The sequence below is a fragment of the Alligator mississippiensis genome, chromosome 13 (assembly GCF_030867095.1).
Source record: "Alligator mississippiensis isolate rAllMis1 chromosome 13, rAllMis1, whole genome shotgun sequence".
Taxonomy (NCBI): domain Eukaryota; kingdom Metazoa; phylum Chordata; order Crocodylia; family Alligatoridae; genus Alligator; species Alligator mississippiensis.
The window spans coordinates 16,961,991-16,974,290 of NC_081836.1; the positions used below are offsets into that span (position 1 = coordinate 16,961,991).

Here is a 12,300-nt window from a genome sequence, read left to right on the forward strand (position 1 = left end):
CAAGGACAGACTATTTTTTGGCATTTTAGGTCAGACACATCCCGACCTTCACCTAAAGTCCATTGAAGTCAATAGACCCTTGATGCCAGTAAACTTTATGCAAAATCCCTAATCCTGTAATTCATTGGGGTTTAGTTCAAGGGTTCATTTTCATCCAGACCTGTTCACTGTCTCTCACACGGAGTTGACTGTTTTAGAGGGTATTAGCTTTTTCTAAACATGTGTTACAAAAAGTGAATTGAACCCAGTTTTAAATATCTCTCCTGATTTGTAATAGTGCTTAAAGGCAACAGAAGGCTTATGTCCAATTACTATAATTCAGGCATCTCTAATGTGGGATGGCTTCTGCAAGTCAGTCAAAGTGCATGTATTCTCTACTTACTCTTTACAGACCTTTTCTAGTGTCCAGTCATAGAAAGAATTCATATAATAAAAGTGATTGATATGTCTTAGAGATGTACCAATACTGCGAAAGCCTTGGCGAATACTTGCTCATATTTGTATGGGAGTGTGCTTTAGCCACACATATGCCCCTTTTCTATCACTTTCTTTAATTATCTGTGCAATGCCACCTAATTTATCTGACTAATCAGAATTAATATGCCCAGCACAATAATATCAAAGACTCAGAATGTGATCGTTATAGCATGTAAAGAAGAAATTGAGGGACGGGAGCATTGGACAATTGCAGATAAATAAATGGAAGAAATCTCACTCAGTATAGAAATTTGCTGCAGCATGCAAAAAGAGCCTAAATTCCTGTGTCTTTGTGATCTATTTGCTTAGCTCTAAAATTAATCAAGTTGTATTTTGAGTCCTCAGGTATATTATAGCTACAAAAGAGGCAACGTGTTGGAGTAGCGAGACTTGTAGGCAGGGAAACCAAAGGTACTCAGTATTTGGCAGCATCAGGCACACTGTTTTCACTGCTATAAGATTATGTTAATAGCCTATCCACTTTGCAAAGCACTTTAAAAAGAGAGGATGATTGATGACTCTCTGTTGTGCAAAGTTTATAAAGAATTGTGCCATTTCCCCATTATGGGCACTGACTGGTTTTGGTAGATGGTTCCTTCCATTTGTGAAGAGGTTATCTGGTGCACCAGCACATACATTAGTGATGGAGCCTTGGATTTGCCTGAGGCTATAACTTGATTCACTTAGATGCTTAAGCCAGCATTGGGTTCAGCAATAGAGTAATTTGTTGGGATGTGCTATAGCATTTACAACAGTCAAATAATTAACTCTCATTCATCCTTGAGTTAGTTCTTAGGCACCTAACTTCCTCAGGTATTTTGAGGTCCCACTTAAAACCTAGAGCCAGCATTACCAAACCTATATAAAGAACATTAGGTTCTTAAATTAATCCACATTTAGATATTTCATTGGGTGGCTGGGCAGAGCCATCTTGCAACCTTGCACGCCATTAAATTCAATGCTAAAAGTTAGGAAACTAACAGCTGTCTTTCAGGATTGACATACTGTGCCATGGCAGCAGCACCCTTTGTACGGGCTGCCTCCTGAACTGGAAGCAACGTAGATGCCTCTGCAGGGCATTGCAGGCAGGCCAGTTAGCACTGCTGAGTGACAGTGCTAGTTAGCCAGTCCCCATACTAGTTAATCTGCCCCAGGGTAGGGTAGATGTGGCTATGTGTGGGGAAGGCTGGCCACATGGAGTAGGAGGACCCATTTTTTTGCATTAGGTGTTTTTCACGGAGTCAAGCACAGGGTTGAGGCTAGGGGTGGGGGGCATGCAGGAAGGAACAGTATCATACTTCGGTGCTCTAGCAGGCTGGGTAGTAACTGGCCTGTACTGCATGTGCAGCAACTGCCCTAGTTTGTACTTACTTTTCCTGTGAAATTCCAGAATGAAACTTCCAGGTCTTATTCCATGGGAATTAAACATCAGTGACTGAATGATTTCTGCACATGTTCTGAGTCTGAGGGTTTTTCTGTTGAGTGAGGTCTTTCTCTTATTGGACCAGCTTTTGAGCTCCGAGTGCCCTTCCAACAGGTCCCAAAACTCCAGTATCACAAAGCCATTTCCTGAAGTTATTTGTCACAGTAAATGTACGCCTTTGATGCTTCCCAGGGTAGGAACAGACGTTGGTTGGGGTCACATTTGTGCCACCATAAAAATTGTTATGTAACCATACATGATTTTTCTGACCAATCATAATTAATCATCACAGCTCAATAATATCAGAGACTCAGCATATGATAAGTATGGCATGTAAAGAAGGAATGGGGAGAAGGGAACATTGGACAATTGCAGATAAATAAGTGGAAGAAATTTTACTTTGGTTAGAAATCTGCTCTAGTATGCAAGACTAAATTCCTGTGTCCTTGTGATCTATTTGCTTAGCTCTAGTATTAATCAAGTTGTGTATTGAGTCCTCAAGTATGTTATAGCTACAAGGGAGGCAATGTGATGGAGTGGCAGGCAAATAGACTTCCCTACCCTTTGTCAGGCCACATCAGTGGAAATTCAGTGGCGTGACAAAAGACAGTGATAAATTCTTTCTTTATCATGGAGAATATCTGTTAGCTCTGTGGCAAGAGATTCCAGGCAGCCTGAGCTGCCTGCACTCTGCAGCCAACTTGGGCAGGTGCTCTGAGGGCTTGAGAGTCCCTTAAGCCCCTGGAGCACCTGTCTGGGTTTCCCCACTTACACAGGCACCTTGGAGAATCTCATGGTCTGCTTTATAAGTGGGTTTCCCACTTACAGAGACACACCTTGGGATCTCCAGGGGCACATTTCCATAGGTGGGGAAAACTTGCAGGTCCCAGTTTAGAGGCACAGGACCCAGGGCCCAGGGACTCCTTAGTGCCCCATGTCTCCACAGTGGGGACCTGCTTACCCAGGCCAGCTGGAATCTCTGAGGATGGATCTGGGTAAGCAGGGAAAGCCCAACTCCATGTGCCACATCATGGCACAGCTGATCTACTTCATTCAGCAACATCTATTTCTAGCCCTAGAGTAAAAGGAGTTAACTTGCTTATTCTCTCTGTGGAAAGAAGGCGCTAACATTCTGAAAATAAGGGTATGCTGCTTTTCTCAGTAATTCTTCTAATAATAAAGGCTTTCATTTAACATTTAGATTTGATCATTACAGAGTAAATAAAAGGTGATTGCTTGATTGTGGCTGATCTTTCCAAACTGCCCCAAAATTATATTGAATGATGTATAATTAATGACAGATCATGTAATTCTTTCTTCAGGTGTCACAGATATATTTGGAGTTGTATTTTTCTTTCCTTTGTTTTTTTTTTTTTAACCCACACCCCAGTTGTGCACAAAGTGGTAACCCCAGGAGAAACAGCCACCAGCGCAAAATCAATCAGCAGGAGGAGAGCTGCCAGAATCTGACGGACTTCACCCCAGCTCGTGTGCCCAGCAACCTGGACATATTTACAGCTTATAACGAAACACTGCAGTGCTCCCATGAGTGTGTCAGGACAGCTGTGCCTGTGTACACAGAGGAGACATTGCACTCACCAGGGGATTATAAAACAACGTTCAATGGAAACAGGTAAGACAGGCATCGATCACAATTTCCATGCACACTTACAATCTCACATTTATTTACATTAGCTATTAGTCTCATTTTATTAATTTTACCTATGGAAGAAATTCTAGGGAATAATAAATCCAGCAATGACAAAATCCATCTTTGGAACAGTATGGCACAGAGAAACTCCAGTTGTTCTTTAAAGCCATGATGTGCCTCTTCTTTTTCCAAATTAACTGGTCAATTAGGTATATTTGCTAGGTGTCACTTTGGTTTGGTTTGCATGACCTGCTGTTTAGAACCACTAATGCAAAACTCACCCTCCAAACTGAGGACAAGCAATTACTCAGAGCCTTTGTGACCAGCAGGCATAGGACCTAATATTTATATTGCTTGTCACATGGCAACTCTAAGTAGTGGAGCTATTGTCCTTGCAATGCCAGTTGGCTTCACCTTGAACACATCTTGTTACACTGTGCTGCTTTGTAGCACCACACATTTTTCAATTCCCCTTGCCTACTTCAACAAAGAAATCTACCTCAAATTTGTCTTCCGGCATTTATATGCTGCTTTTTTAAGCAGCATCTAAACAGCTGTTCACTTTCAAATGAGGAATTGTGATTAATGAAAGAATAGATTGCATGAATGAATCGTGTGAATCATGTTATCTGGTATGAAATAATAATACATTAAGCAAGGAAACACGACAGGACTTTCTAGATGGAGGAATTTTAAAAATTGGGACATCATTCTGTCTTTTGCCTGTATGGGAAGGGAGGCTGACTGGAGAACTTGGTAAGTGACCTCTTTCCACCGCAGATACTAGCCTTCAGTCAAAGTTTAATTGCATGGGGCACTGGTTCTGATTGAGTTGTGGGTTTTTTAGGAGGAGGTATTCATTAATGATTGGTGCAGAGATTTACCTAAATAGCTCCACACAGTAAATGTGTTTGCTGTCAGATGAAGAAAAAAACCCTGATGACTTTTAATGAAGGGGAGAACTCCCCAAAACTTTTTCAAATATATAATCTCATTGAACTATAAGTGACGTTTAATGCACAGAGTCCTTATCCTAAGTGCATGAAGAATAGAAGCCTAAACTAAAGCCATTGTAATACACTTCTTTTTAAGTACTTTTGAATACCTTTGCGTGTGTGTGTGCGCACGCGCGTGCGTGTGCATGACATTTGCTAGTTGCCATATTCTGGGGTTTCCACAGGTATTGGGAGGCAAAGAATTGGCAAGGATTTTCAAACCATTTCATTGAGTGTATGTATATGTTGGTTTTCACATGAACTCCAGCCAACCAATGCTGGGACATGAATGGGAGCATTTTGTTTTGTTTTCCTGTCTTGTCTGTGTTTTGTCTGGAACACTGGCAATGTCGATTTTTTGCACTGCTTTTAATACCGTCCCTGATATGTGAGCATTGGTTGGAAGCGGTTCATTGCTTTTTTGTCTTAAAGTAATGCTTTTTTTGGAAATTATTGGCCTCCACAATTCTCCTTGAAGCCCAGTTCAATCAGAGCAGTCACTTTATAAGTAACTAATGAGGGCAGTCCCAGTAGTCTACCAGCAGGCTCCCACAAACACTGTATTTTTCCAGGTGACCCACCTCAGTGTGCCACAGCAATGCTGGGGTAGTGATCGTTCCCTGTTACTTACACCTGGGAACAGGAAACACGAGAAAAGCAGCTCAAGGGAAAAGGAGCAAGAGGAGAAATACTTTAAAAAGAGGGAGATACTGTGATCCATGTTTGGACTACAACTTCCTAAATCAGTGATTTTCAACCTTTTTTCATTTGCGGATCCCTAAAAACATTTTAACGGAGGTGTGGACCCCTTTGGAAGTTTTTAATGGAGGTGCAGACCCCTTTGAATTGTAAGTGTGGATATTCATATGCTTTTGAGTGATCATAATAAACTTTTGTGGACTCCTCAGACATAGTCTTTGGACACCCAGGGGTCAACGGGACACAGGTTGAAAACCACTACCCTAAATAATTGGCTTGGTTCAGAGTTACTGTATTTAATTTATGGGATGGGGGACAAAAATGGCATCGCAATTCATCATCATCTTCCTGGTGCTAGCCTGATTTTGCAAAGGCCAATAAGCCCATCCAAAGCATTATTTTAGAGATTATTTTTTCCCTTTAAAAAAAAAAAAAGCTGATTTTGGCAGCAGGCCTGACTAGGCTTGCTTGTTGTGTGTTATGTACCAGCACGCGCAAGCCCATTTTTCTGCTCGCTGCAGACCCTCTTCTTCTGATCGGCATCTTATTCCTGTGGCCTTTGTGTCTGAGAAATGGTTTGAAATCTCCTGCTGACTGGCCGAAGTCTGTTTTACTTCCTGGGGGCAGGGCAGACGCCATGTGGCTATTTCCTGGTACGTACCACTCTTAAGAACTCTTTTCTTTTTTTGACCATCCCTGCTCTTGTACCTCTGAACGTGTCTATGTGTAGCTAGATCCCCTTCACCAGTGTATCCCCTGTGTAATGCTAACCAACTAGTTGATTCTTGTATTTGACTTGCTTACGTTAGCCTGTTTAGTAGATGGTAAATGCCTTCTGAGTTAAAAGGAAGATTTGGTATCAGGAGACCTTTACTTTTATCCTGAATTAGAGATGAGCATGAACTGAAACTAAAGAACGTAGCCCCAGATTTCATTGGAGGGCATATGTTAGAGGGCAAAGCCAGAATGCCCAGATGCAAAAATGCCATAAACATTTGAGGTAGTTCATCTCTGGATCCAAATTTTGGCCCACCCTAACACCTCCTTTAGGTTTAACAAATGATGCTAATTTCAGTGCTCTAAAATGGCTTCCTTTTGCGATTAACTCTGTGTTGCATGCCAGATAGTCTACTTCATACTAGTGACCACACATATTCTATGCATTTTCCATCAATTTTCCAGAGCTCAGCTGTCTGGGATTTTGGAACAAGCAATATTTTCATGCTTTCACTGCAATAGTAGCAGCAAAACGTTTCTTTTTCCTTCTGCAGGAAACCATATCTACCATCACCTATTCTGCCTGTGTAATCTAGGTTCAAAGCTTGGAGAAAGATGCAACCAAACTAATACAAATATATTTTTAGGAGACATTTTTTTTTTTTTTTTTATCTTGTGCCATTTCTTCCTCCTTGTTTTTCTTTTGAAGGTGGCATTGCAGGTAGCAGTGGGAGGAAAAGCAATTAGGATTAACTATATGGCATATTAGTGTAGGGCAGCAATGCCAGTTTGAGCCACGCACTCAGGCAAATTAATTGGTCAATCCCAAATCCCTGCTGTAATGAATCACATATTCACTCTAAATGAAATTTCCAACCTTCCCTAACTGCAACTTACTCAGAATAGCCTGTTTAACATTATGCTCAGCTATTGAACACAGAAATGTAATTAGATTAGAATGGAAAGAGAATAAAAAGTTAATAGTCTCTGCTGCGGCTTGGTATGGTTGTGTCTGGCCAGGCAAGGTGAAATGCATACCTGTCTATGTGCATTGATTAGGGTGGGAGATAACAGAGAGCAAATATTTTATCAGGATTCTTATCACAGTCTATCCTCTTTGTCTGCAATAATATAATTATCATGCACATTAAAACCACACTCCTTTTGCAGTTCAAAATACACATGGCAACCAAGAACTTCTCTTATGGCTGGAGGATTTTCATTTTTATTGTGGCAAAATCTCTGTACCAATCAGAGGCAGATGGACGGAAGACATTTCCATCGCATTTGTAAAAGAATATGAGATATACATCCCATTTTCTAAGTTATGCCCTCTGTGATAGCACTGGGCCCCAATTCAGTAGAGGCAACAAGTCTTTTACCACACGTGCAGATATTCTTTTGTGGTGATGCAGGATGACAGCCTGGATTGGCCAAGCCCCCATGTCATTAATGAGGGGAGGCAAGTCAAATAATGAAGCTCTGAACTACAGTTCATTCATTTTTGTATGGGAAGTGTACCCCAAATGCCATGCCTCTTATTTGCCAAGCAGTTCTATCTGCAATATATTTCTAGAGGTACCCAGATAGTACTGGAAACCCTCACTGAGTTCTACTGGGGAGTGTTTGAATTCAGATCAGATTTTACTTCATCCAAAAAACTAAAACATGGGCTGGTTCAGACCCAAGTTTCATTACAGTCAGCCCTCCCTGCCCTCCACCTTCAATGAGAAGGAAAGAAGAGTGTCCAATTCAGGACCTCTTCCCCTTGTTTGTTTGGGTTTAAAAAAAATAATTCAATGCTATTAAATTCCAAACTGCACACCAGTTGGCTGCCGTGAAGAGGGTGGAGACACTGTTCTCCCTTGTTACAAAGGACAGAAGTCTGGCAATGGGTCTAGACTACCTTAAAGTATATCAGATGTCAGAAAAACGCTTCCTAACTGTGAGAACTATAGGACAATGGAACGCGCTACCCAGAAACACAGTGGCATCTCTTTCACGGGAGATTATCAAGAAGAGGCTGGGTAGTAATCACACTGAGACAGTATAGGAATACCATATCTTGCATCCCTGCAAGGGGTTGAGCTAGATGAACCTTGAGGTCCCTTCTAGTTCCCTGGGTGATTTGGGATGAAGTCCTGGCTCACTGAAGTTAGTGTGAGGATTCCTCCTCATCCCTCCCCCTTCAGTCTCTAACAATATATTTTATAATTACAACAGCCGTGTCTGTTTTCACTCAGAATAGATGCTGATGCACAGCGCTTTTGTCAGTGGTAAAAAGCCCAGGAAGGGTGTCGGAGAACGTAAACTGAAAAGATGATCTAAGTACATTTCCTTTAGAACAGGGGTTGGCAACATTTTTGGCCAACATTTTTGGCCTGCAGCCTCAACTTGTAAGATGTTGGTGTGCCAGGGGTGTACAGCAAAGAAGCCTCAAGAGGCCCGGTCATTGTTGTAGTAATGGAGCCCTGGGCCCTTTCCCAATGCCTGAGTGCCAAGCAAAATGCCTTTGTGTGCCATGCTGTGGCACACGTGCAGGGGGTTGCCCACCCCTGCCTTAGAAGCACAGACCTCAATATTAGCTTCGAACTACAATTCGCCAATGGCCATACAGAAAAATAGTGTCAATCGACTGCCCAAAATCCCTACATAATAAACTTTGTGGCTTCCATGAGCTCTGCCTTCAAGCAATGAAAAATGTTTTTAATCCAAATATCCCCAGCAACCCTCACGTTTAAAATAGAAATTAAGTAAAATAATTACCTCCGGGACACTGTCTCCTATAGGAAATCTATGAAGCTTCTGCTGATATTTATTGAGGTTTTATAAACTTCTGTACCAGAAATTAAAGCCTCAATACTTTTCAATAGGTTTTTAAAAATAATTCCATGGCAAGTCTGTCATGCTTTGTTAAAGTCTTAAAATTTAGCATTGATTTATTTTTATGGAACCCATAAAATGTCTATTGACATGCTCTGGAAAATCTATAAAAAATTTACTTGGAACATTAGGCCTTTAATAATATTTAAAATATTAATAAAGTCCTGGAAGCTGATGTTGCATTCCATTAATATTAATATGATAAGACTTCCCCTGAAACAAATGCAAGGCTAATCCTAATTTTAAGATACACACTCTTTGCATGCTTGCATATTTTTACTGGACGGAATAATTTTAAACATGTTTTTCTTAAACAAATTTACTACATAGATTTCAGTAGCATATGGATGCTTTTGTCTGAGGATGGTCTCACGGTCTGGATAACAGATGAAATTACCTCCAAACTGAAGCAAACAAAATCACTTTAAAAGCCAGTGGAAAAGTTGTTTATTTTTCTCCCTATGCTGGTTATTTTTCATGCACATTTGTCTCTGCCTTGCAGACAGGCTGTCCGGACTGGAAGGAGGAACTATCAGAAATATTGTGTGATAAGGTTTCCTAGGAAGATTTGTAGCACTCTGTTACTTTGACATTTCTGGAGCTCAGCCTTCAGACTTTTAGGCAGAGGTGCTCTAGAAAGCATTAGGGCTAGGGACAGACATTCTAAAAGCCTGAACCTGAATTGATTCAATCTTTGCAGGTTAGTCTAACCTGCAAAGCTTGAACCGATTTGGAAGTGGATCAACATTCCCTTTTCATTCCAGAAATGCAGGTGCCCTGTCCCTTCCATAGTACTGAGTTTAGGAGGGTGGGGGGCATGGCCAGGCCCCTGCAGGATGCTCTGATTAGGGAGGGATTCCCCCCACCACCACCCAGCAGCCCAGCAGGGAGTTGATAACACAGTGTTTATCACCCCTAACTCAGTGTTTATCAGCCCATTAAGAAAACAAAAGCCTCTGTCATTAGTTCAAGCTCTTCTTAAACAACTTTTTTCCAAGGATGGAATAGAGGGAAATTTCCAGCTACCTGTTGATTAGCTCCAAAAAGCCCTAAATCAATACATTCCTATCTGCCTTTGCTCTGTCTCTCACACCACAGGCCGTACCCAGCATGTGGTATGCTAGCTAATACTGAGAGGGGTCTGTGTAAGGCAGAGGGGAGGAAGGAATCCCTGCTTGAGCAGGGAGTGGTGAGGGGGAGGGAAAGAGCAGGAGGAAGCCAGGCAGACCTTGCTGTATGTGCAGTCTCTGCTTGAGCTGCATCCAGGGAGCAGAGGGGAGGGGCCAACCCTGCTCTCTGGAGCAGAGAGCACCGCCCAGCCCAGAGAGCATCCTAGGATGCTGGGGGACTCTGATTTAACTTAAACCAGGAAGGGGTCTGGGACAAAAGTTTCATAAACTGGTTTGACCCAAATCAGTTAAGTCTGATACTACATTCAACCAGGTTTATCTCACGGTTTCAGCCATTTTCAAACTGGTTTATGTGCACTGTTCTGTCACAGGTTTAAACCAGTTTCTGATCACTTAAATCGGTTTATATGCAATGTCTGTCCCTAGCCTAGGTGCCCAGCTCCTACTTATTTTTCAAATACCCCTGAAAATTCCAGTTGAAACATTTAGGGCCAGGGTCTATGGAATAGCCTGCATGCAAAAGCCACTCCCGATTCACATGAGTTTGCAGGATCAGGATTTTATCAGGACCAAATTGAATATCTTAAGGACAACATGCTCATGGAATGAATAGCTTGGTTGCTTGTACTGGGTGAGATATTTAACTCATGAATTGTTCCTTGTCATTACTGTTACAACGTGCTGTCACTGGACAGACTAAGTGCATGGAAAAGCTGAGAGGTTGAGACTGCAACTGCCTCCTATTACTAGTGCTGAAAGTGTTGGAAAATCTACTTAGAAGTTCTTACATACCCCAGCGGTCTGCTGTACAGGTGAATATCTTCACCGCAGGATTTTATAGTACTAGCAAAGTAGCCTGAAGGTGACTGACTCAACTTTAACTGGCTGCACTCTATAGCTGGAAAACATTGCTAGAGAAAGCAAAGCCCAGTACATAAAGGACCTAGATCTTTCTTTCCTTTCCTCAGTGCCCTTATACCTCTTTCACTGAGGTTCTGGAGCATATAGGGAATGGAGCACTGGATAAGCATGATCATGGAAAGTCACATGATCCTAATTGCCAATAGGTGGTTGTTAGAAAGTAATGTCTCCCCAGCTACTTTCATTTAGGGAATGAATTCCTGCATGAATTCTGGTTGGTAGATTGTTATCGACATCCCAACTTGCAGAGTCAAACCAAGGCACAGATAAGGTAAGAAGCTTCAGGGGACGTTAACAGAGTCAAGAAGAAACAGAAGGGTCATGTAGGTTTTCACAGAACTTCTGCGGGTGAGTCTGTAACCAGGAAGGGCTTGGCTTGTTCCATTATGAGTGGAACCTTTAGGTGCCTTTCTGGGAGGAATACATCCCCTGAAGAGTATTTATGCAAGGAATAGACCCCTTTTCATGCATGAAAACCACTATTTAGAGGGTCCAGGCAGTGCTTTAAGTGGTCCATCACCCTTGTTCTAGTTCTCTGCAGTAAGGAAAATTTCTCTCATGATGAAACATCTGTCGAATTCTCCAGCAGATTTGCTGTGCATGTGCTCCAGCCCCTTTGAACTGCTTCCTAGTGGTGAAAGTCACCCTTACGAACAATGCAACGTATGTGCTTTCTTTATGCTTCAAATAGTGTATTTCACCTGCTGCCAATATGATAGCGGGCAAATTTGTCAGCAGTAAGGTTCCCCAATCTCCAGTTATAAGTGAATACTGAATTATTAAATGCAAGTATTTCTACTGGGCAGCTGATTCTGACAATTTTGCCCATTTAGGCTAGGCAAAAAAAAAAAAAAAAGACAGAAAAACACCCCCAAACCATAACCTACACAGGTTGAAGCTGAAATTCTGATATTATATATGCAAAACAACATGAATTACTCATAGTTGTGAGCAACTCAAAGTCTGAGGCATGTTCACATATAAAATTAGCTGCATGGGAATATATTAGGATAAAAAAAATAAATGCCATTAGTTGAGGATGTATAGTCCAAGAAAGGGTGAAATTTGACAAAATGTTCACCCAGTTCTAATTACAAACCTGGAAGTCAGGCCCAGTTTGTGAGTCTCAGAAATTCCTGTTGGATTAGCAAACCTCAAAGGCCTAGTCCATATTCTAATATTTGCTGCAATTCTTGAAAGTCAGAGTGTGCTGCTGGTTCTGACCTGAAATAAGACATGGCTTGGCTGCTTTGGGTAAATTTCATTTTGACTTTTGGGGTTGGTTCAAAAATCAGAGCAAAGATCTCATTGATAGAAGCTAAATCCAGAAGGGTGAAGTGAAATCTGATGCGGCTCTTGTCCTGAATCCTGGCCTCTTGCTCTATTTGACAAAAATAGTGGAAT

The 12,300-nt window shown here is 41.6% G+C and overlaps 1 protein-coding gene across 2 annotated transcripts in view; it reads left to right on the forward strand.

The window, feature by feature from the left end:
* The window catches only part of AJAP1 (adherens junctions associated protein 1), a 140,096-nt gene that overhangs the window by 112,281 nt on the left and 15,515 nt on the right, over positions 1–12,300 (forward strand). Inside the window, exons 4-5 of one of the 2 annotated variants that reach the window (XR_009456396.1) lie at positions 3,291–3,533; positions 5,767–5,898. Coding sequence is in view for 1 of the 2 variants with exons in the window: in XM_059716882.1 (XP_059572865.1) it covers positions 3,291–3,533 (243 nt within the window). In the remaining variant the exon portion in view is untranslated. The remainder of the gene's footprint in view (positions 1–3,290; positions 3,534–5,766; positions 5,899–12,300) is intronic. The other variant, XM_059716882.1, reaches the window with a different exon arrangement.